Source organism: Colobus angolensis, unplaced genomic scaffold (assembly GCF_000951035.1).
Source record: "Colobus angolensis palliatus isolate OR3802 unplaced genomic scaffold, Cang.pa_1.0 Scaffold449, whole genome shotgun sequence".
In the NCBI taxonomy this organism is placed as follows: domain Eukaryota; kingdom Metazoa; phylum Chordata; class Mammalia; order Primates; family Cercopithecidae; genus Colobus; species Colobus angolensis.
Window position 1 is genome coordinate 543338 of NW_012117921.1, and position 25367 is coordinate 568704.

Consider the following 25367-nt stretch of genomic DNA (forward strand, 5'->3'; position numbering starts at 1 on the left):
CAGCTTGCCCGGCTAGTTTTTTGTATTTTTTAGTAGAGACAGGGTTTCACCATGTTAGCCAGGATGGTCTTGATCTCCTGACCTCGTGATCCACCCATCTAGGCCTCCCAAAGTGCTGGGATTACAGGCTTGAGCCACCGCGCCCGACCTGTGTAGTGCTTTCTACATGACCAGTAAATTATTCTTCTTCCTTTTCCTCTCCTTCCTCCTCTTTCTCTTCCTCTTCCTTTTCTTCCTCTCCTTCTTCCTCTTCTTCCTTTTTTTCTCTTCTTCCTCTTCTTCTCCTTCCTCTTTTTTTTTTTTTTTGTTTCAGACAGAATCTTGCTCTGTTGCCTAAGCTGGAGTGCAGTGGCACAATCTTGGCTCACCACAACCTCTGCCTCCCAGGTTCAACTGATTCTCCTGCCTCAGCCTCCTGGGTAGCTGGGATTACAGGCATGCACCACCATGCCTGGCTAATTTTTGTATTTTTAGTAGAGACAGCATTTCACTATGTTGGCCAGGCTGGTCTCGAATTCCTGACCTCATGAGCTGCTCACCTTGACCTCCCACAGTGCTAGGATTACAGGCGTGAGCCACCGTGCCTGGGCTCTGTGTGCTTTTCATGTACTAATTCATTTAACCCACACTCATCCTATGATCACCCCATTTTGCAGGTGGGGAAACTGAGGCAGAGAGAAGCCATGCTATGTGGCTAAGGTCATACAACTAGGATGTGGTGGTGCCAGGATTCAGGCTGAGGCAGCCTGGCACAGCACTGCCTCTATTGCTTGTAAATCTCAACCTTGTCCCACCCCCACTCTTCTTCTTCTACAGAGAAGCCAGGCAGTAAATTCCATTACTAAGTGGAACACTGGCCGGAGGTGTGGAATCACAGGTGGCTGAAGGCACCCACTCAAGCCATCTGCCCAAGGCAGGAAACAGTACTGAGCCCTAACCTCTGGCCCCATCCCCTGTTCCCCAACTTGGCCCTCCTACTCTCATCAACTCCAACGTTAAGAATCCCAGATTGAGGGCTGGGCATGGTGGTTCATGACTGTAATCCCAGCACTTTGGGAGGCCGAGGCAGGTGGATCACTTGAGGCCAGGAGTTCAAGGCCAACCTGGTCCACATGGCAAAACCCCATCTCCACTAAAAATACAAAAATTAACTGGATGTGGTGGCACATGCCTATAATCCCAGCTACTTGGGAGGCTGAGGCATGAGAATCGCTTGAACCCAGAAGGCAGAGGTTGTAGTGAGCCAAGATCATACCACTGCACTCCAGCCTAGGCAACAGAGTAAGACTGTGTCTCAAAAAAAAAAAAAAAAAAAAAAAAAATCCAGATTAGTTCATTCCCACACCCCAGAATCAGTCCCAGGTCCTGAAAAGCCAAGTCTGGCTTCAAAGCCAGTGACAGGACTGAGAGGATACCCCTGGCATCCTGGAATCCAAGGAGAAGGGTGTTTGCAAGCCCAGAATCATGCTTTGCCACATTCATCTGGCTTCTCTGAGGAATGTCTCATCTGCCAGTTACACTTTGCTACTCCACACAGCAAAAAAGAAAGATCCAAGGAACAGGGTCAGGCCAGGTGCGGATCTGGCCGCTGCCTCCTCAGGAACCTGGCAAGACGTACCAGAGGCAGCGGTGCCCCTGGAAAACCCAAGTGGTTTCCCAGTCTGGGGAACAACGCGCTTACTACCTCAAGAGGCAGCAGATTTCACTTTGAGTGACACCTGACCCAGTGCCTTTTATCATAAATTCTCTTTCCATGTTTACTTCCCCAGCTACGTTTAAAGCTCCCATGGAGAAAAACTCTGGGCTCAGGTCATTTTAAAAGTCTTGCAAAATATTTTAAGTAGGATGTTCTTAATACATTCTTGCTGATTGAGATCTTATCAAGAGTGAAGAATGCAAGAAATAAAAGCATATGATCTTCCACTTTACTTCCAGGAGGGAGACAGCTGGAATTCCTGCTTGTGGAGAAGTGGGTGGGAGTGTGCAGAGTGAGGATCTTACTTACCTAGCACTCTGGGTCAGGCCCCTCCTGAATATTCTTTCTTTCTTTTTTTTTTGAGACAGGGTCTCACTCTGTCACCCAGGCTGGAGTGCAGTGGCGCGATCTTGGCTCACTGCAGCCTCTGCCTCCTGGGTTCAAACAATTATCCTGTCTCAGCCTCCCAAGTAGCTTGGATTACAAGTGTCCACCACCGCACTCGGCTAATTTTTGTATTTTTAGTAGAGACGGGGCTTCACCATGTTGGCCAGGCTGGTCTCGAACTCCTGGCCTCAAGTGATTCACCCACCTCGGCCTCCAAAAGGGCTGGGATTACAGGTATGAGCCACCGCGCCGGGCCTGAATATTCATTCTTAAATCCTCACAACCTTGTGAAACAGGTGTTATCACTATCTCCATTTTACAGAAAGGGAAACTGAGGCACAAAGCAGTTAAGGAACATTCCCAACGTGACACAGCTTGCAAGCCGTAGAGCTGGGATTTGAATCCAAGTCTGTGTGATTTTGGAGCCTGTGTGATATTTCCCTGGTTGTGGAAGATTCCTTCTCCCCAGGAACCTAGGACTCAGCCAGTCCCTCCTCCAGGGAAAACATGAGGACATTAAAACATTTTATTGTTCTCGAAGAAAAAAAAAAAAAACTTGGCAAGTTTTAATAGAATGACTAATGGACAACTGTCTTTCCCCCAAGTAGCTGAGACCTTAAGAAGCTGAGAGGAATAAAAGATTACATCCTAGCCGCCTCTGAGACGCTGAGTTCCTGGGAGTGCGGTCTAAGTCAGAGTCAAGTTTGTATCCCGGGTATTTGACTGAAAACAGAGCCCGGCACAGAGTCTGGAACCATCTGGTGGATAATGAGTAAATTAGGGAGGGAGGAGCTCTGGAGGAGACAGGAAGATGAGGAACTGGGCTAGAAGTTTCTAGCCCAGAAAGGGGCAAGCAGGGGTGCTGACCACACGCAGGAGGGCAGCGGGGATCCTCCCTGCCACGCCCTGTCCATGCTTCAGCTCTTCATGTTTGCGTCACATCACCAGGAAGGCCCATGGGTGCAGGAGCAAGGGTTGATGCTTGGCATTGAGAACACACCTCAGGATCTGGAGGCTTGGGTGATTCAAGGGAGAGGCTGCAAAATCTCCTTCCTTAGAGAAGAGGCTGGGTCAGATTACTGATCTCTGGATTTCACTGTTACTCAGGGCCGCCCACTGAGTAATACCTAGTGCCCCCAAGGGGCACTGAGAGAAGGAAAAAGAAGCAGGAGGAAGGGAGAGGAGAAAACAAGGGAGGAAGTAGAAGTGGCCATGTGGCACCTGCAATCTCATCAGAGCTACCCTTGGCCCCGTAGAGTGTCACGGCCAAAAGCAAGGGTCTGAGCAGAGATAGAGGCGGGGAGATGGCCCAAAGGAGGCTGGGATGCTTCAAGGAGGGAGGAAAGGAGCAGGCCTGCAACGGTGCCTGACACTTGGCTGGCCCAGGGGGCCTAGCAGGGTAGAGGAGTGGTAGCCTATTAGACATCAGCCCTGACCACTGGACCCAGACAGCAGGGGAAGGGTGAGTGGGAGTCCACAGGAGGGTGAGGCAGGGGAGAGCCAGCTCCAGATCCCACCGGGGTATAGGATGATGTGGGCAGTGCCAAGCACGGGAGCTGGTATCACCCCCACCCTGTAGAGTTCAGCAAATAGGACATTGTGTCTGAAGCTGCAGGGCTGCTGCATGCCTCAAATGCCTCTGCCAAGTTGCCATGGTGGAGGGGAAGGCATCTGCACCCTGGATATTCCTGACCTGTCTCAGAAGCAGGCAGATGGCAAAAGTGAGGCCAGACAGGGAAATGACTTGTAAAAGGCTGCTTTGGGCCGGGAAGTCCTGCGGAATGCGGCAGCCTCCTGTTTTTGAGCGTCACCAGCATAAGGAAATGATTGCAGGGGTGCCCAGGAAACCGACACTCCAGGACACTGGGTTGTGTTGTAGCTCAGCCTGGTCCCTGGGAGCCCAGTGGCAGCTCATGGCCAAAATCAGTCGGCCCCTCTTCACGCCCGAACCCAGCTTCCTTCTCTGGAGCCATCACTTTTTGAGCACCAACCCTATCCAAGGCGTGGTGTGGGCTTGTCCAGCTGAGTTCCACAACCCCAGGCTGGCCCGCACCCCCAGCCCTGGCAGCCTTCTAGGGCAGAAGCTCAGAGTGCCTGATGTCAGAAGCCCCTAGGTGTGTGCCTCCACCGCAGGGCCACAGCTGCAGCAACAAGAATGGCTGCCCCCAGCGACTCCTAAAGATGCAGAGCCTCGCCGGGCCACCTCTGCCTGCCACAAGGGTGGCCTTGCAAAGTGCTCCTCAAGGCAGCATCTGCCCATGTCCTTCCTTGTGTGTTTTCCTCCCACCAGGGCCTCTGCACTCTCTCCACCTAACCCTCCTCACGCCTCCCACTCCTTGAAGACCACAGGGCTGGGGGCAGACATCTGGGATTCTAATTTGGCATGTGACCCCAGGCTACCCCTGGGAGGCTCATGTCCTCATCTGCAAAGTGGGGAGAAAGGGGGGTTTCCATGAGGATTCAGTGAGACAATGCCTGGGCACAGGGCTGCCTGGCACCCAGCAGGGAGCTTAATAAATGTCTGGTTTCCAATTCCCACCAATGCATTTCCCAGCCCTTCTCCTCCCCTCAAGCACTAATTGTCTGAGTTACAATCCTGCTTCGGTGTCTGGCTGCCTACAAGCAAAGTGAGGAGGTCTCGTTGGGTAGAACTGGCACTGGGCTGAGAATGGAGCCCTGGTCCGCCCCTTATTTCCAGAGCCTTGGGAGACATCATCAGCCTCAGCATGAGCTTCCTCCTCTGGAAAGCAGCCACCCACTCCAGTAACTGCAAACCATGCCGGCAAACTGCAAAGCGCTTAAGGCCAGGCATGAGGACAGGTCACGAGGCAGGGCTTGGGGCCTGGCATTCTCAGAGTGGTCTCGGGAAGAACAAACCTGGATACTGAATTGGACAACAGCAGGATTCTGAGCACTTTGGGAGCTGTGTGTGATGTGGGCGGGGGTGGCGTCCAGATCAAAGATGGGGAGGTGGTCTAGGCAACAGCAGGAGGTGTATTCCAGGTCTGCAGTAATGCTTGCAGGGCCTGAATTACAGCAAGGCTCACACCCTCATCCTGCTGCCCTGGTCTTGGCCATCTCCCATGTCAACCCCATCTTGATCCTGCCTCCCTCCCTACCCAGAAGCCAGGGGGCCATTTGGTGCTGGGAACACAGGCATCAGCTGCATGGCCAGACCCCAGACCCCTGTCCAGGAGTCCCTCTTTGCTCTCCTGGCCAGCCCCACCCCACAGGCACCAACTTGGGCCAATGCCAGGCCACAGGTCAGACTCCCAGGCCTGGGGATCCTCTGCCTACCCACAACCACCACTGATGCTCCTCAGCAAAAGCCAACTTCTTGCTCCGAATGCAGCAGCACCCAGGATACAGCAGGGTGAATGCTAGGCACCTGTCCCACAGCCTGGGGTGAGGTGGAGGTCAGAGATACACACAAATCAAACTCTCTCCTCATTTTATACATATATATACATACAACACACACACACACACACATGCACACAAGCACGCCCCACCCACACTCATTAGGCCTGAGAGGGGCCTTCGGTTCTCCATCTTTGGCATCAATCTATCAAAATCAGCTTTTCTGTATGAGACCGCTTGCTCCTTTCTGTACAACATGAATTAAATATATTATCTGTCTCTGCGCTGAGTCACAGGATGTTCACAGTACCGTGAGGAGGAGTGGAGGGTGGGGGCCTGAGGTGGGCAGGGCAGGAGGCCTGGGTAGAAAGGTGAGGCTAGCCTCCCCTTGGCCTGTGCCATTCAGGATCAGCCCACTGTTGAGGAGACCTGGGGGATACAGAGGGGAGCCTTCTTTAGGGGCCCTGGCCCCCCAGGCTCCAGGCCCCCGGAGGCAAGTGTCGTGTCTCAGCATCACAGCCTGCTCCTGGTCCACATTCCTCTACCTCAGATGGTGGCATCTACACCTCTCCCTGTCGTGGCTGCCCTCTGGGGTGGCAGGGGCTTGGGAAAGCTGGTATTGGGATCAGGTGGACACGAGCCACAAGGCCGGGAAGGAGGGATGGGGAGGCTGTGCGACCCTCCGGGAGCTGAGGTCAGCCCGGTACCAGCGTCAGGGTGACTCTGCATATCTGGGTGCTGTCCCCAGGACCCTGACCAGGCCTAGCTAATCAGAGCCCCAGGATGATAAGATAAGCAGGAGCCACCTGGGGAAGGGGTGGACAGGCAGGAGCCGATCACAGCTCCAAGGGCAGTGAGCACGCTACCACCTGCCAATTTAAGGCAACTCCATTCAGACTGGTGAGCTGGGTGGGGGCTGGCTGAGGTGGCAGGCGTGCAACCGGCAGACCCAGGCCACCTCTGGACATAGCTGGGCATCCAAGCATGCCGGCGCTGCTCAGCCACGGTTCAAGCCAGAGGGAGTCGGGGGAATGAGGGTGGGGTAGGGCTGATGGAAAGAAAGGGGACTACTACTCCTTCTGTTGCTGTGGGACACCTGCCAGGTAGGGCAGGCTTTGGCACACATGTGGGTACCTAGGATTCCAGGGTCCCAGAGAGCATGCCGTGTCTCTTCTTGCTCTCAGAAGGGAAACAGATGAAACACCTGTGGGCTCCAAGGGGCCAGAAAAGGGGACTACCAAACTGGCCCTAGGCAGGTCCCCGGGGGAGGAGGGTAAAGGCTGTATCCAGGGCGCAGTGCCCATCCTGGCGCCTTAATTCTCTCGCCCATGTGCATCCCACGCAGGTGCCCAAACACTTCAGGGCGGGAGAGGGTACAAGGTCCCCCCTCCCTCTCACGTCCTCTCAGGGAAGCAGCTCATGCCAGCCCCGACGTGGGTAATGGAGGGGTTGGTATGCAGGTGAGGACTACTGGGGAGGCACGTGGGAAGCACAGAGAAGAAACAGCCGTGGCCAGCAGGGCTGCCAAACGGTCTTCTGGGCTGGCTGTCAGCCCTCGTTCTTCAGTCCTCCGAGGGCCACACAGGTTCCATCCTACCCGAATTTGTGGTCCATGTGATCTCTTGTCCCTTGGGCCACGGCAGGGTGGGCGCGGCTCAGAAGATGCTCTGCCGCCTGTTCTTCCCTCGTCCTGGAGAATGGAGGAGGTGGGGCTGCAGGGAGGAGGCTGGGCCAAGGTGTACCCCAGACCAGCAGGGACAGTCGCTGTCCCCCAGAGCTGCTCTGACAGAGCAAGCAAGGGCATGCACGCAGGAGCGGGTCTGACCTGGTGTCAAATCCCATCTCTGCTACTTACTAGCTGCATGTCTTGTGATTTAACCTCCCAGAGCCTCAGTTTCATTGACTATGAAATGGGGAACAGTAGTAGTACCAACTTCAAGGGGTGTTTTAAGGATTAAAGGAGAGGATGCATGGGAAGCATTTGTCAATGTCCAAGGCCATTGACTATTCTAGGAACAAAGTACCATTCTCCCAGGATGGAATCTGATTAGAGAGCTCAGAGTTTGCAGAGCGAATGCACCAGAGACAGCATGCCTCTCTGCCAGGGCTACTGCCAAACACAATGTCCTGTCTGGGGTGAGGGTTGAAGAGGGAAGAGCTGGACGAGGAAGCCTAGGCAGGAGAAACCAACCCTTTCTCTGCTCCCTAAAGACTCCAAAGGGAAGAAAGTGGCGAGGGGACCACGGGAGTCCCCACTGGGGAGGGGTAGCCTGTCCTGGCTTCCACTAACAAGGGAAGGGCTCCAGGAGAGCACAAGCCCCTACCTGGCTGCTGGAAGGCCAAGCCCCGGTAGCCTGGGTCCTTCTGGAGCTGGATCTCTTTCAGGGAGAAGATGGAGGCAGCTGGGGGAGAGAAGGACATGATGGGGAGAGAGCTGGGTGGAGCCAGACCAACTGAGCCCTGGAGGCAGCATCTCATTTCCACTGTTTGCCCCCTCAGTTTGCAGTGAGAACCCCAGCAGGGGAGGCCAGGTGTCCAGGGCTGCTCAGCTGGGCCTGGGGCCTCTGGTCTCTTTGTTCTGGTTCTTCTACCCACAGTCACCACCCCCTTTCCTTGGTTCTGGGTGACCCTGCTCCCTGCCCCGACAACACTCACTGTCTTCAAGCTGGTGCACACGCTCTCCCAAAGACCGGAAGTAGGGGTGACTCAGGGCAGCCTCTGCTGACATGCGACTCTTGGATTCATACTGAAAGGCACAAGGTGGGGCTATTGGGCCCTAGCTGGGGGGCTGCAGGGAACCCTCTGGGCAGCAGGACTCCTGTGCTGGTTAGAGCACCAAGGTGGGTGGGGCTTGAGACTAACAGGAGAAGCCCTAGGTCAGCCTCCAGCCCCTACCACAAATCCAACCTCAAGCCATCTCAAGACTCAAGGGAAGGCTCCCTGGTCTCCAGCCACCAGGAAAAACCAGAAATGAAACTTGAGGGCAGTGACCTTCTCTTGGGATAGAAATACAGATGCAAACCAACTATGATTAGAAGGAGAACATCCGCAATAGGAAGCGTTGTGCCGATAACGACACTTCATCGTCTGCCTTAGAAGACAGGCACCACACTAAGTGTGTCCCGTCAGCTCAATGTATCCTCACTGCCAGCTTATAAAATAGGAATTAATCCCACTTTGCAGCGGAGGAAACTGAGACATGGAGGAGCTCTGTAACTTGCCCAGAGCTACAGAGCTAGTAACGGTTTGGGCTCGCAGTGCAGAGACTCCAGAGGATGTGTATGGAGGCCAGCGCTCCCCTGGGCCTTGGGGTGGAGAGTACAGGGAAGATGTTTCAAAGACGTGTGAGCACACGAGCCACAGAAGTTGGGGCGTAGGCCTAGCATGGGGCACGGGGACTCCGGCTCTTTGGCTGCCTCTCCCTGGGCCCCGCCGGGAGGTCACTCACCGGGAGCAGGCTGCTTAGGAGGTGGATGCCATCCGTATCCAACCTGCAAGGAGAAGGCGCGGACACAGGCTGTGCCTGAGCGGGGGTGGGAGAGCCAGGGCCACAGCAGGAGGGGCGGTGCGGGCGCCGGGGCTACCTGGGCGCGTGGTTGATGAGCGGCTGCGGGAGGTAGCGGGGGAAGCTGTAGGTGCGGAACTCGGAGAAGGCGGTCACGCCGGGCCACGTCTCTTCTGTGGGGGTCCCTGGGGAGACGAGAGAGGGTGGGGAGGGCGTGAGTGAGGCCCAGGGCCAAGGCCGACTTGAAAGGGATGCAACGTAGGAGGTGGGAGCAAAGATGGCCGAGGCCACAGGGGGTCCCCGCCCGGGAGAGAACTAGGCGAGCCGCTCCTCCCAGTCCCACTCGGCGCCTGGGCCGGACGGAGTTCCGGCGCCCCCTGGTGGTGAGAGGGACGGAGCAGCGGGAGACTGACCGAGGAGGCGGAAGATGAGGTGCAGCTCCTCCTTGACTGTGGAGCCCGGGAAGAGGGGCCTCCCTGTGGCCATCTCGTAGTGGATGCAGCCCACGCCCCTGCGGGGAGCAAGGGGCAGGGGCGGCATCAGGCAGGGGCGGCCGCCCTTCCTAGGGCTGCTCCACTAGGGCACCAACGACGACCTGCCACAGGTGGCTGCAGGGGTCGTGGCTCTGGCGGCGGAGGGGTGGCCCAGGGCAGTGGAGGCTCCTAGAACTACCCAGCCCCCACTACAGCCCCTCTCTGGGGGCTTCCCTGGGCTCGGGAAAGCTGCGACCTCTCCCCTTTCGCTCTGTGAGGTTTGGGTCTGTGCAGCCAGCGCCCATGTGGCAATTCTCTCAGCAGTGTTGTCTCAAACTCTCTCCACTGTGTGCCCCACTGGAAGAGAGAAGTACATAAATCCATTCTCCTGGGGAACCTCAGGGTGGAGTCACAGCAGCCATTCATCACCACTGGCGGCTTGGCTTGCAATTTGGGCTGATTTTTCATTTTACACCAAATCATACGCTTGTTCATTTTAACATAAAAATAGTACTTCTCTTTCAAAATTTTCACTGGGACTGATGCTTGGGGAAGATTCCTCGTATTTACTATAGGGGCCCTCCTGGACCCTCTGGGTCTCTGGTAACCTCCCACAGGCCCCTGGGGGAGGATTTCAAATGCACAGCCTTGGAGGCTCTATTTAAGCCAGGGAAACCCTAACCGATTCTATTTCAGACTTAATTTTTTAACATCCAGTTCAGCAGGATGTCACATGGCTTTTAGGCAAAGGAAGTTAGGAAGTTCTTCCCCGAGGCCCTTGGGGCAGCAAAAGAGAGTCTGGAGGTGTGGCCAGGCCTGTCCTCCCCTCCTCGGTCCGCAAAGTGCTCACTCACCACATATCAATGGGGGTGGAGTACTCTGTGGATCCCAGCAGCACATCGGGGGGCCTGTACCACAGGGTCACCACCTCATTGGAGTAGGTCTTTGTGGGCACTGACTTGGCCCTGGCCAGTCCTGGGGGCAGACATGTCACTGGACCTCTGTCCACAGGTGCTGTGGGGTTGACTGCTATGCCCTCCCCCACTGCACCCACACCTTGAGGCACCCCAGTGGCATCAGACCCCCACCCTAGCCCCAGCCTCACCGAAGTCAGCCAGCTTCAGCTCCCCCTTCTCGTTGATGAGCAGGTTCTGGGGCTTCAGGTCCCGGTGCAGGATCTTGCGGTGGTGACAGTAGGCGAGGCCCCGGAGCAGCTGGAACATGAAAATCTGGGAGAGGGGGGAAGAGAAATGTGAGGTGGAAGGTGGCCCTGCGCCTCTGCTCCAAGGCTGGGACCGGGATGGGGGCAGGGGTTTGGCAGTGAGGTCAGCACAAGCCCCTCATTCTCCTGCCTACCCTGCAGCCCCCATCCTGGGCCCACCCACACCAGGGAGTCCCATCCAGAGGGGAGGACACCAGGGATGCAGAGGAGACAGTGAGTGTAGGGGAGACCAGAGAAGTCTCAGTCAGGGGAACGGGGGTCAGGATGCCTGCCTATGTGGAGACGTATGTGCTTGATCCTTTTTTTTTTTTTTCTTTTAGAGACAGCGTTTTACTCTGTCACCCAGGCTGGAATGCAGTGGCATGATCATGGCTCACTGCGGCCTCAACCTCCCGGGTTCAAGTGGTCCTCCTGCCTCAGCCTCTCAAGCAGCTGGGACTATGGGTGCACACTACTGTGCCAGGCTAATTTTCCAATTTTTAGTAGAGCTGAGGTCTTGCCATGTTGCCCAGGCTGGTCTCAAACTCCTGGGTTCAAGCCATCTTCCTGCCCTGGCCTCCCAGTGCTGGGATTACACGCATGCGCCAGCCTTGATTCTTTAACAAACACCAGGAGAGGTCATTCATAACCCCCAGTTTCTCCAGAAGCCTCCCTACATTCTGGCAGGTAGCTCACACTCCCATTTGACAGACGGGGAAACTGATGTTCAGAGTTGGGAGTGGATTTTATACCAACAGCTGGACAGTGGCAGAGAGTGTGTGTCTGTTCCTGGGGTAAAGTGCTCAACCCAGTTCCTAGACTCTTTGATGGCACTGCCCTCTCCCTCTTTCCCAGGTGGGAAGGTCTGAGCCACCCCAGCAGCCAGATCCCTGGCGGTGAGAGTGGATCCCCGCACTGGGCTTCTGAACAGGTGGCTGTCAAGATGGGGGGACCCTGCCCCCGAGGCCTCACCTTGACGTTGTGCATGCTCATGAGGTTCCCACAGTGATCCAGATACTGCTTCAGGTCACTGTCCTGGAACACAGAGCGTGACTCAGTCCTGCCCCATGGCCAGAAGCCCAGACACAGGCTGAGAAGAGGAAGCCCCTCCCTGGGAAGGGCCCACGTCCACTAGTGGGACAGGTCCCTGGCTTGAGCCACCCCTAAGCCTGAGCTCTTGGCCCACTCCTGCAAGGGAGCATCTGAGAACCTGATTCCAGAACAAGGCCTGGTTCGCCCTCATCCCACCTCTCCCACTTCCTCAGCTTCCCACTCCCCTACCCACACCCTGTTTCTACCACAAGAGGGAGAGGCTGCCAGCCCCAGCCCGACTCTCACCAGGTACTCAAACACCAAAGTGAGGGACCGATCTGTGTGGATGAGGTCATGCAGGGTCACAATATTGGCGTGCTTCAGGTTCTTCAGCAGAGACACTGTGGGGAGACAAGCCTGCCTGGGTCCCTAGGACCCCATGTGTCCCAATACCCTCTTTTCTTGGGGTCAGCTCCAGGAGTCCCACTCCAGCAATGACCCTCCACCCCCAGCTCCTACCAGGGCGCAGGCTGGTGAACCCCTCCTCCTGAAGCCCCAGGGGGAGTGTGGGAGCCTAGGACGCTGTACCCTCTCGGATGGCAGTGCAGGGCGCTCCCTCCTCATGCTCCAGCCGGATCTCTTTCAGGGCCACGAGGTTCTCCGTCAGTTTGCTGCGCCCTTTGAAGACTGTGGCATAGGTGCCCTGGGATGGAGGGCCACAGTGGCCCCAGGCACATTCAGGTGCTGCTGGCCTCTGTCCAGTGTCTCCCCATTTGTGCCTCTGCCTGGGCTGTGACTGGGGCCTGAGTGCCCTTCCTCCCTTCACGGACATGCTGTTCCCTCCAAAGCCTACTTCCTCCAGGAAGCATCCCTAATGACCCCCAGTTGGAGTGAATCCGTCCTTCCTCTAAGCCCCAGCACGCCGTGTGCCCCTCTATGATAACACCAGGTTTTTTCTTCCTTGTATGATGCTGATGTTTACACAGAGGTCACCTCTTTGGGCTCCTGAAAGGGCTGTGTGTTCCCCTCTCCATAAACCTTCACCCACCCCAGGCCTCTGCACAGTGACAACAGAAATTCTTCAGTGATATAGCGCTTCCTATGTGCCAGGCATCGTCTGCGTGCTGTACATAACCTGCCCAATCCTCGCAATAACCCCGTGTGATAGGACAGTTACTATCTCATTGGACAGAGGAAGAAACTGAGGCACACAGAGAGGTCATGTAACTCACCAAAGGTCACAGAGCTAGTAAATGGTGGAGGTAGGTTTTGAACCCAGGCAAGAAGGACTTGAAGAAAAAAAAAAAAAAGACTGGATTCTGCCCAGGGCCATGGCTACTCTATCCTCACGCCCTCCTTCAGGATCTGAGCCCACTTCAACCCCTGCCAAGGGCTAGGCCAGAGTGCACAGCCAAGACTGTGCACGTCTATGGGGCAGGGGCCATGAGAGGGCCGACCAGAGAGGGCCGACCAGGGAGGTCTGCCCCTCCTCCAAGCCACCCTGCCTGGCTATTTGGAGAAGACCAAAGCCAGCGTCTTACCTCTCCCAGTTTGTCCAGTTTCACGTACGTTTCCAGTTTCCCAAAGCCAATGTCTGACTGAGAGGGAGAGACACAGAATGCCACGAGCTTGAAGCCCTTAGCAGCTCCAGAGACATGACACCTCCCCCAAATCCAGCCTCTGGGAGGGAAGGGATGAGACCCCATGGTGGAAGGGGCTCGTTTTCCCTTTATCCCTGTGATAAAGGACAGAGCTCATGGAAGTGTGAGTTTCTTCCTCCCAGGACAGCCAAGAGTGTGGAGCCCAGGGCTGTGGCACCTGGGATTGTTGCACATCTTGACTACCTGTGTCTCCGACTGAGACCACAAGCTCCTCCAGAGTGAATGCTGCCTTTTTTCCCATTTTACCCTGAGTGTCCAGTTCAGAACCCACCTACCTGATGGTGTGTCTCATCGGCACACTTCTAGCCCAGGTGGATCCAACCCTTAACAAGACGGATTCCCGGACCCCCTAGCCGGAGAGGCTGATTCTATAGGTGTCTGGAGGGGTCCTAGAGTCTGTGTTTTGTAAGATGTCCCAGACAGCTCTGATAGGCGGCTAGGACTGGAAGGCACATGCCAACTGGCCTATTGATCTTAACCATGTGGAGATCGTGGGACCTGGTGTAGGCTTAGAGTCCCATTCTAGCCCAAGTGGGACTCATCTAGGAAATGGATGACGTAGGACGATCTAGTCGAATGCACTCAAGCCAGCAGGTGGCGCCAGAGGCCCAGGAATCTTCCTGGAAACACCATATAGGCCTCAGCTGGGACTGATATGCCTGTGCTGGGGAGGGCATATTACCCCACCTGTGTCCTCTGACCCTCTTGGGACTCACCAGGGAGGCCCGGCGGGACATGCGGCTGGGCGGCTTGGGCAGATCTGGGCTCTCCATCTGTAGCTTCTGTAGGAATTCCTGGGGCAGGCGGATATCCATGGGCAGAGAGAGCCTCTTGCTGACGTCCTGTGGTGACAGGGATGAGATGGGGACACCACTGTTGGCTTCAGGGTAGCTAGGGCTGTGGGGCCCCAGACTCTCACTCTGGACCTAGCGTTCCCTGCAGAACAACCATTCAGAGCCCAATCACATGTGGGCTGTGACCCCAAGCTCACAGCTGCTCCCAGTGTGTGCTCAAGACATACACATGAACACCTGGGGCTGCTGTGTGACCTTAGCACAACCAGGTCACTCTCCGCCTCTCTGGGCCACAGTATCACCATCTGTGCAACATGAATCTCATGCCCTTACAGGCACCGATTCTGTAAGTATATTTTTTCGTATATTTGGGCCTATGTGTGTGGATCAAATAGTCAAATTGTCTAGCCCTTGCTAAGTTCAGGAATGTTGTAAGTACTTGGCATAGATTAACCCATTTAATCCATGATGACCATTTTAAAGACAAGGAGACCATGGTGCACAGAGGTTGAGTAACTTGCTCAAAGTCACAGAGCTAATGAATGGCAGAGCTGGAATTTGAACTCACGAAGTCTGGCTGTAAGGCAGCTGCCGTCCTGTGCACACCCCTGTGCATGCATCCTGCCACCTTCCGGGGCAGAGCTCCAGAGGCCCTCACCTCCATGGAGAAGCGGCGCTGGTTCCGCCGCCGCTGGAACTGCACACCAGGGGACAACTGCCCGGGCTCCTCCCCGCTGTCCGTTGGGGAGAAGGTACTGCACTCCTGCGGGGGGTCTCTGCCAAGAGGACCGAGCTGCAAGTCTAAGAGGGACAGGCATCAGCTCCCCTCCCTGCCTCTCTGCCCTGAGGGAGAGGAGGGTAGCTCCCCCCTCCCCCAGCCCTGTGCTCCTCTCCTAAGGCCAGTGGGGAAGGGGTGGGCAGGGAGGGGAAGGAGGTGCCTGGGGAGTGTCTGGTAGGTGGGAGAGGTGCTGGGTGGACCCAGACCTCTCACCCTCGTTCCGCCGGTTGTGGAGCTGGTTGAATTGCTCTGTGAATTCAGCCAAGGACTCTTCGATGGTCTCAGTGCGGGGCACTGACAGGGAGAAACGGCGCTTAAAGTTCTTCATCTTGTTCATGATCATGAGGGACCGGGCAGCCAGGTCCTGAGATGGGAGGTGTGAGAAGAGCAGGTGAAATGAACAAGGCAACCAGTCTGGGTCTCCACCCACTGGGAATTCAGCTCTCTCTTTCCATCAAGTTCTGTCGACCTGTATGCCGCCATCACTGGGAGCCAGGGTTGTGTCTTCTCCAAAGTTTGACCCCCCTGAGGGTGGGTGTTCACCCTCTTCTTCCCAGTTACCCTCTTCCTCCCAGCAACTCTCAGCACTGCCCCCATCTCCCACCAACAACCCACCCGGCCACACCCCGTGCAGTTCTCTATGGACCACTTAGTCCAGCAAAGTACTGGTCATAATAGCAGGCATGATATGCAAAGAGGATCCTGAAGGTCCCCCAGACCTGAGCCTTTTAGCTGCTAGAGGTCTAGAGAGTTCTGGGGGAAGGGTTGGGGTGGCAGGGAGGGTGCCAGAACCGGGCAGTCGTTGGGCCAGGAGAAATTTACCAACTTGTGTCCAAGGGCTTGAATGTGTCAACAGCCAGTAAATCTTACTGACCAAGGCCCATAAACTGAATGTCAGCTTGGCCAACACCCTTGGGACATGATTGGGTTCAAACCTCATTTCACCTCTGATACTGACACATGAAGGTCCCTGCTCTGGCACACCCCAGGAGGCAAGAGGGGAAAAGGAGGAGGGAACGGAAGAGTGCATCAGAGCTGGCCAGCTGCATCTCCTCTCCAGCTGAAATATGGGAGGTCAAGAGCAGTGGAAGGTCTCAGGGCAAACACAGAAGCTTGCCAGAAATACAAGTCGACCCCTAGGGAAGATGAGGCCTGATCTCTGCTGGCCTCTTCCCATGCCAGAGCCCTCCCCTCCAAGCAGGCAGGGTATCCCCTACTGAGAACACCATGGACGAGCAGTGTGAGCTTTCTGCCCACCCCTACGGCCCTGTCCCCAACCATGAAAGCTTTCTTCTTCAGGCTCTCCAGCTCCTCGTGCCCTCTGGCCTTAGGGGAGGAGCACAGGGCTGGGGGAGGGGGGCTACCCTCCTTTCCCTCAGGGCAGAGAGGCAGGGAGGGGAGCTGATGTCTGTCCTTCTTAGACTTGCAGCTCGGTCCTCTTGGCAGAGACCCCCCCATAGAGGACACCCTGCTGGCTACCCAATGAGACCCATGCAACTGCTTCTTCCTGCAGACCCTCCTTTCTCCCTCCTGCCCTGAAAACCCAGAACAGCACTGTCCCACCTCCCCTCCACTTCCCTTCATGGTTTCCTACACGCTCAGTGCAGCCCCCCTGTCATCCTGCTCTGCACACACTGCCCTTGAGGCCTCACAAGGGCTTCTGCCCATGCCAGCAAGAAGGCACCACGGGGTGAGCCCTGTGATGGGCCGCGCTGCACCTGCTCCCAGCTGTTACCCATGCACCAGGCACAGCCCACTCCTGGAGGATGCTCAGCCCTGCCACTGGCCAGCACCTGGTTGCCAAGGCGACCAGGCCTTTCCCGAATCCTCCTGGTTTAAGGGATTATGGGTCAGTAACATGTTGGCTTTGCTTAATGATCACATCCTTCTGTCCTCAGCCAGCCTGGAAAGGGTCCTCTGTCTGGCAGCGCATGCTCCTGGCTGCCCCCAACCACAGCTCAGTGGTGGCCCTCCAGTCGCCCTGATCCCAGCCGAGATTCATGGCTGGGTATGAACAGGCTCTCCATTTCTTCAGCGGGCTGGCATCTCTCAGAGTGGAGGCCTCGGGTCTGCAGTGCTAGGAAGGTCCATCTCTGTCAGTGGGCCCTGAAGTCTCACTCAGTTCCACTCAACAAACGAACTGGCCAGGCATGGTGGCTCATGCCTATAATCCCAGCACTTTGGGAGGCCGAGGCAGGTGGACCACTTGAGGTCAGGAGTTTGAGACCAGCCTGGCCAACATGGTGAAACCCTGTCTCTACTAAAAATACAAAAAAAATTACAAAAAAAAATACAAAAAAAAAAACCCAAAAAAAATTAGTGGGGCGTGGTGCCATGTGCCTGTGATCCCAGTTACTTGGGAGGCTGAGGCAGGAGAATCGCTTAAACTCTGGAGGTGGAGGTTGCAGTGAGTGGAGATTGCGCCATTGCACTCCAGCCTGGGCGACAGAGCAAGACTCTGTCTCAAAAAACAAACAAAAAAACTGAACACCTAATATGCACCGGCATTGTGCCAGGCATGAGGGTTTCAGAGGCAAGTAAAGGGTGGTCCCTATTCTCAAGGAACTCAGGGGCTGGTGATACCTCCTTTGATGAGAAGGTAGCTGAAAGCGCTTCCTCCTTGGCTTCCTTGGCAAAGCCCACCAGCCTTGGACTTTTCTGTCTCCCCATCCCTAAACTCCTTCCCGTCAGTCATCTTCAGCTGCTCCTCCATGGCTCTGTGCAATGTCTCAGGTCTGCTGTCTGCAGGACTCTTGCAGACAGGAAGCTTCCAGAGGGCAGCTACCGAACCTCACACTTGTGTATAGCATCCAGGCCACTGGAGGCTTCGTGATGGTGGGAGGAGGTATGGGTCCTAGTGACAAGAGGACCCAGACACTCCTACCTGGTGACTGCCATTTCCAAGTAAGATAGGAGAGTGGAGATGGCCCCCTGTACAGATCAATTATTTTCTTTTTTCTTTTTCTTTTTTTTTTTTTTTTTGAGACAGAGTCTCACTCTGTCACCCAAGCTGGAGTGCAGTGGCATGATCTTGGCTCACTGCAACCTTCCAGGCTCAAGCAATTCTCGTGCCTCAGCCTCCCAAGTAGCTGGGATTACAGGCCTGCACCACCACACCCAGCTAATTTTTGTGTTTTCAGTAGAGACAGGGTTTCGCCATGTTGGCCAGGCTGGTCTTGAACTCCTGACCTCAAGTGATCTGCCTGCCTCGGCCTCCCAAAGTGCTAGGATTACAGGCATGAGCCACTGCACTCAGCCAACTATTTTCAAAGATAGCTGAGCATTAGAATCACCAGGGAGCATTGTAAAAAAGTTCAGATTCCTAGGTCTTACCCTGAGATTCTGGAACTGAGGTTCTGAGAATGGTGTCTGGGAAAATGCATTTGAAAAAACATCTCCAATGATGTACACCTGGAGCTGTGACCAGGAAACATCTAAGGTCCAGGTCAGGGACAATTATCTGCCTAGGCTTCCAGACTACCCTCCTGTGCTGAGGCAGGGGATCCTCAGAGCAGGGGAGGGAAGCAGGAGGCCCCCCACAGGAGAGGAAGTCTCTCTGTCCTGGAAGCTGGCGCATCTGCACGGCACCAACCGATGTCCCCGTGCTTTGTCATGGTTGTTCTCTGGGGGTGGGGAGAGGCGGCCACTTGGCTCCCTGAGGTCTGAGCTCTGCCAGGAGGGAGACCAGCCACACCCCTTTCTAAAAACAGGGCTTCCCCATAAAACCGTCCTGCAGTCCGGGATTTATGGGATGGCCTGTTGGATTTGCGGCTCAGGAATCTACAAGTAGCAGCCATAAATCTCACACCCTTGCTCTTGATTGTAGGCTGAGGAGAGGGGAGCTCATTAAAAGCCTCCGGGAAGGAGGCCCCCCATTTCTGCAAGACAAAGGAGATTCAGCCCTGAGTCACACCTGCTCTCCCCAAGGTTCAGTGAGGAGCAAGGAGCCACCAGCCTGTGCCTGGGGTGGGGTGAACGGCAGGGAGACGGAGGGAGGGTGAGGCCAGAGGCAGCTGACTGGAGCAAGAATGTGGGGCCAAGCAGTGCAGGCGATGGAGACCAGCTGTTCTCCACCCACAGGAGAGGAGCCCGAGAGGAAGTGCCTGTCAGTAGCAGGAGGGATGGAGGTCAGATGTAGGATGGACTTCCTGATGGAGGGATGGAGGTCAGATGAAGGACGGACTTCCTGATGGTGACAGGGGAGCAGGCGGTGGGGGTGGTGACCACAGCAGAGTGGATGTCTGTCTCTGCTGGGGACAATCAGGGCATTGAACCCAGCAGGGTCTTGGGTGTGACAGGGCAGACTGGGCAGTGAATAGTCTGTTGTTCCCTAGGTCAAGACACAAGATGCCTCTGTCATTTTTCCCTTGGGAGAGTCAGCTCCTCAGATTTGGGGGTTGAGGGGGAAGGGAGACAGGAAAAAGGCCTGTCACCTTAGTGCTGTCTGCCCCTCACCCCCAAGTGGGGACAGAAGGACTCAGTATGACCAGCCTGAGGCCAGCCCAGGGCCAGGCACAGCACAGCCTTTGTCCCCAGGCCAAGGAGCCATCTGGGGCTGTCCCCGTGCAACTGGTGCCAGGGGAAGAGGGCAATGGGCATCCAGGGATGCTGGCCTGGCAGTGGGGGTGGGGGAAGTAGAAGGAGCAGAGTCCCACTGAGGAGCTGCAGGGTGGGCAGGCAGACCCCAGCCAGCCTCCCCTCCCACTTCCCTGCCCAGGTAAGTCATAAAGCTCTCAGCCCGCTCCAGTTGCTTCCTTCCAGGGACACAGCAGCCGGCCCAGAACTTCCTGCTGGTGCCAGAGCCATGAGTGGCACAGAAGGAGGAAGGAGGAGCCAGGCTGGGAGGAAAGCCAGCACTTGCCAGAGGCCACTGTGCACCCAGTGAGCAAGGCTGGCCTCCCAGAATGTTAGCAGGGGAAGATGCTCACACACCCTCCATCCCCATCCCTTGCCCAGTGAAGATGCTGAGGCTCCAAGAGGGGAAATGACTTGCTCGAGATCACACAGCAGTTTCCTGGTTGTTGCGAAGTGCACAAACGTGACCATATTGCTCCTTTCTTCTCCTGCCTGGAGCCCGCCCCGCCCTTGCCCCTTCCCTGTGGCCTAGGCTTGACTGTTTTCTCCCACTCTGAATTGCATGCCAAACAAACCCAAACTCTGGTGCTACCACTAGCAGGCTGTGGAATCGCAATAACATTATAAAACCCCTCTCACTCCTGGCTCCAATCATTCATTCAACAATTACTGAACACCTGCTGCATGCCAGGCACTGTTGCAGACCCTGAGAATCCACAGATGAATGAAACAGATATTAATTCCTTTCCTAATACCTTCCATCAGGGGCAGGGAGGTGCAGACAATACACAGAACGAATACACAGTATGATAGATGGTGACAAGTGAAATGATGGGAATTCATGCAGGAAAGAGGGAAGATGTGGGAAGTGCAGTTGCAAGTTTAAGCAGGATGGTCAGGAAGGCCTCTCCGAGAAGCAGGTGACATCTCAGGAGAAATCCAGAGTAGGTGTAAGGTGAGGGGGTCAGTCATGCAGGGTCTGGGAGAAGCAGGTCAGCAAGGGAACAGCAGGGGCAAAGGTCCTGAGGCAGAAGTGAGTCTGGTTCACTGCAGGATGATGATGTGGCTGGAGAGGATGCTGGATGGGAGCGCGGAGCAGCTGTATTGGGCCTTGAGGGGTAAGGAGGGTTTGATCAGATGACTGACATGATCTCACTGAGGCTTTAACACGCTGCTGTGTTGAGAACAGACAAGGGGAGCAATGGGAGAGCAGGGAGCCTGGGCAGGAGGCTGCTGCTGAGGCCCAGGGGAGAGAGCTTGGTGGTGGCTGGGACCAGTGTGGAGCAGTGGAGGTGGTGAGAAGTGGCTGGATTCAGGCTATATTTTGAAGGTGGAGCCAAAGAGCTTTGCAGATGGATTGCATGTTGTGGGTGAGAAAAGAGTCAAGCATGACTCTGCAGGGTTTTGGCCAAGCAGCCGGAGTGGAGGGATGGAACAGTCACTGGAGGAGACAAGGCATTCTGGGAGTAGTGGTTTCAGTGGGAAGACCAGGAGTTAGATGTTGAGCAGGTGACATTTTCAATGTCCAGTGGTATCTTAGTGGACATGCTGGGTGAGCCAACACAACACACCGCTGGCACAGGGAAGATGTCCAGCAAAGCTTGGCTCTCATCTCTCAAGTTCCTGCCCAGACAAAAAGAGTCCTCATATAAACTTCATCAAACATCCATGCAGACTTCCTTATTGAAAAGTGCTTTCGGATTCCAGGATAGAAGAGGGCCAGGAGACAGGGAGCAGGATCATCTCTTGGCAGATGTGAGGGGGAGAAGGGCCAGGGAGGCAGGGTCCCCCCTCCTTAGACAACTGCAGGGCCACTCAGGGTGGGGCCCGTGCAAGGCAGGGAACCCCGGCTCCTGGCAGGCAATTTCCACGTTCTATCTTAGGAGGAAAGAAAGCTCCACAGAGCAGGCCCGGCCAGCTCCAGGGCCCCAGTGTCCAGACAGGGCAGATTCCCAGCCCACCGACTGCTGGGACAACCTGTCCCAGGCCCCAGACCTAACACCTGCCCTGGGGCTGGACCCCTGAGAGACCTTGACCCAGAGACCATGGAGGTGGAGAAGGAGGTTGGTGGAGCATCCTGGGAATCTGGGATGCTGTAGACTGGAGAGTGGGAAAGCCAGCTTCACTTCTTAAGCTCCTGGGGCCAGGACTGGAGTCTCCTCTCAGCAAACCTCTTCAAGATGCCTCTTTGCCCTCCTCTTGAACAAAGCCCCAATTCCCCAGCCTGCACCTAAAGGCTCTTCGAGATCTGGGGCCCCTTCCTCTCTGGCTTTGCCCCTCCTCATTGCCCCCTGCATGCTGTACAAGTCCCTGGGGCCTTCAGGAGCTTCCCGGAACTCACCCCACACCCCCAGGACCACCAGGTGCCCCTCTTTCAATGGGGCATGACGTTTTACCTGTCTCCCTCACCTGGAGCACACTGGTCTCTATGCCTGGTGCTGGTGGCATACAGCAGGCACGTGTCTGCTTTACAGGCACATATAGAGCATCTGCTGTGTTCCAGGCACATGTTAGATGCATCCCCAAGTCCCTCTTTTTGTTTTGTGTGCTTTTCTTTTCAATCTTGGTCTCTGTGGGCCCAGGGGAAGGGGTTGGGGGATGTAACTTGCGGCTGCCCACTATCTGAAGCCCAGAGGGTCTGCCCCTCAGTCACGAAGGGTGACCACCAGCCAGGATCCCTATGACACCCTGTCTCCCAGTCCCTGCCCCTGCCTGGGTCACTCAGCCACTTTGGGCCTTGGATGAATTTCAAAGAACTAGAGGCCATGGCTGACCAAGCTTGCAGTCGTCATGAGCTAGGACCTCAGAGACCTCATAGCGAGGTCTCCTCCCAGGGAGAACTGTGCCTGCTGGGAGCCTGCAGATACCATCTCTTCCTTCATCCTCCAGCTGACCCTGTTCTGCACAGCTGGAGGCCTTAGTTTCCAAGAGCCTGGGACAAACCTCAGGGGAAGCCAGTCACCGCTTAGGTGACCACCTGGAGCTGTGGCGGCATCAGCAGCAGAAGCCTTGGGGCCTCCTCACAACCTTGCCCTGCCTCAGCCTCGATAAGAGAGGTTGCAGGCCTGAAATCTTCAGGGTGGTCAGAAATGAGCATAGCCAGGCCTGCAGTCACCCTGCCAATGAACAGATGCTCTGGACAGTCCCGGAGCTCCAGGAGGATTCCCACAGTCTGTTTGGAATGCAGGAAGTAGGCAGGGAAGGCCTTCCGGGAGCAATTTGGGCAAACCTGTTGGATGTCTGCTCAGGAGGCAAAGTGGGGATCAAGGTCACCTCTGCTCCAGACAAATGCACTGTTGTCTCCTAGACTCTCACTCCAACCAGAAATGTCTTGCAGTGAGGAACACACGGTGTCTAGCCCTGCTCTCCAAAATTCTCTGCAGTTTGGGGTCATGGAAGAAACCCCACTTAGTAGCTGTGACCTGGGAAGACACCCTATGCCTCAGTTTCCTTGCTGCTAACTGAGAATAATACTTGGCCTCCAATCCAACCGCCATAAGCGTCCTAGACTTAACTTTTTCAACTGCTTTCTGATGGTGTTGCTTGCCCATTTAAAATCCTTCACCAGGCGCGGTGGCTCAAGCCTGTAATCCCAGCACTCTGGGAGGCCGAGACGGGCGGATCACGAGGTCAGGAGATCGAGACCATCCTGGCTAACACGGTGAAACCCTGTCTCTACTAAAAAATACAAAAAACTAGCCGGGCGAGGTGGCGGGCGCCTGTAGTCCCAGCTACTCGGGAGGCTGAGGCAGGAGAATTGTTTGAACCTGGGAGGCGGAGCTTGCAGTGAGCTGAGATGGCACCACTGCACTCCAGCCTGGGCGACAGAGCAAGACTCCATCTCAAAAAAAAAGGAAAAAAAAATCCTTCAAAGCGGCTGGGGCGGTGGCTCACGCCTGTAATCCCAGCACTTTGGGAGGTCGAGGCGGGCAGATCACCTGAGGTAGGGAGTTCAAGACCAACCTGGCCAATATGGTGAAACCCTGTCTCTACTAAAAATACAAAAATCAGCTGGGCATGGAGTTGCATGCCTGTAATCGCAGCTACTTGGGAGGCTGAGGCAGGAGTATCACTGGAACCCAGGAGGCAGGAGTTTGCAGTGAGCTGAGATGGCACTACTGCACTCGAGCCTGGGTGTTGCAGCGAGACTCCATCTCAAAAAAAAAAAAAAAATCCTTCAACGCTAACACTGCCTTCAGGAAAAAGTCCAAACTCCAGGGGCTGGCAGACCAGGCCTTTGTATTTGGATCCCTGTCTTCTTGAGTCTCAGCTGTCACCCCTCCCCAAAGGGTCTGGTTTTATCAGATGTACCTGGCATTCCCAGAGCAAACTCCACTCACACCCCACGGCTTTGCAGTCATTTGGCCTGGGATGCCCTTCCTCAATTTTCCCCTTGGTAAAACCACTCCCAAACTCAACTCACGGGTCACTTCCCCTGGGAGGCTGTGCATGACCACACCTTCTTCCTCTAGGTAGAGTGAGATCCTTCCTCCTTGTCCCTTCCAGAGCAGCCAGCACACACTCATAACTGCACTGTGAGATCCTTCAGGACAAGAACAGGGCCTTAACATTTTTGCTTCCCTGGTGCCTTACACAGAGTAAGGAGCCCACCAGGTACTCAGCATTTGTGGAACGCATGAACAAGTGACTGAATGAGGCCATCGAGCCACTGTTTCATGACGACTTGCTTAAGCCTCTTTCCTCTACAGATATAGACACATGAGATCCCTCAAGGACAAAGACCGTATCTTAGCCACCTTTAAGATCCAGGACACACTGCCATGTGCAATAAATGTTGGTGCCTTTCCTTCCCCTTTCAGGCAGGCCAGGGACCTGTTTCTAGATGTATCTTCTCATCAGGCCAGCTCCTGTCCTAATTGAGACTTGAGCATGAACGGGGTGGGCCTGGCCCTGTCCTCTTTCTGGGCACACTAGAGCAAGCCTAGACTGTCTAATCACCCAGCGCCAGACTCCCCAGGACATGCTTCCTCCTCAGTTCTCTTGGGTCTCAGAGGGAACAGGAATACAGGGATTGGTACCCAAGCAGATGGAGGGGGGACTAGGGAGAGACCAACAACGTGCTACTCATCCTGCCATGGGGACCTCTGCATCTCCTGTAGCCTGAAACTCCACTGTCCCCAGCCAGGTGATGGTCCCTATTCTGTGCTCCCACAGCTTTCTGACGTCCCAAGGCAGGGCACTTGGCTCCCTGTCCTGTAACTGTTTACTTGTCATTTTCCTAGTTTGCCTGTGAGCTTTTTAAAGGCAAGCACTATGGCGTGACTTGTCACCGCACCCCCAGAGCCTGACCCAAGGCCTAAGACAGAGTGAGCCCTCAAATGACTAGCAAATGATATGTGAAAGCTGGACTCTAGGCCTCAGCTGAAACCTGACCCTCCTCCTCTAGCCAGCATGTGGCCCGACAGCAGTGGGAGATGGGCTGGGGCAGTGGGGGCAGTGTCCTGCCCAGCAATTACTCCCCCAGTGAGGTCTGTGGAGGTTTTGGGGTTGGAGGCGCCATCCTACATTGAGGAGTGGACTGGAATGAGAAAAACCCGAATGAGAAGTTCCTCCTGCAACATGCATTGAGCTAGGGCCTCCAGAGCTGTGGGGATGGGGTTTGGAGGGGCTGTGGCCCTCTTCCTGGCTCTGTCACTCAGGGAAGATTCTCAGAGCCTTGCAGGGCAGGTGCACTACTCAGGCCCAGATGTTGGCCTTGACTCCTACAGATGACCCTTCCTGACCCCACACGACCTCGCGTCTAGCCCCTCTGTGTGGCTCCACTTCAGTCCTACTGATGTCCACCCTGCTGCTCTCTGGCTTCCTGAGGCTCAAGGAATAGAGGTATATTGCATCTTCTGGTATTTTCCTTTTGACCCTTTTTGGGGGCCCAGCTAAAGCTGGT

General features: G+C 55.5%; 1 protein-coding gene across 1 annotated transcript; it reads right to left on the reverse strand.

Moving 5' to 3' along the window:
* Nucleotides 1-5684: 5684 nt before the first annotated feature.
* Nucleotides 5685-21681, reverse strand: CDK18 (cyclin-dependent kinase 18). Its single transcript, XM_011957734.1, has 16 exons — nt 21465-21681; nt 15101-15251; nt 14678-14910; nt 14032-14157; nt 13196-13252; nt 12243-12357; nt 11961-12055; nt 11595-11657; nt 10527-10650; nt 10276-10396; nt 9362-9459; nt 9028-9133; nt 8892-8934; nt 8099-8189; nt 7768-7845; nt 5685-7133 (listed from the first exon to the last, which is right to left on the reverse strand). The coding sequence occupies exons 1-16, from the start codon at nt 21507-21509 to the stop codon at nt 7099-7101; spliced, it is 1581 nt and encodes a 526-aa protein (XP_011813124.1). The 5' UTR covers nt 21510-21681; the 3' UTR covers nt 5685-7098.
* Nucleotides 21682-25367: the final 3686 nt, after the last annotated feature.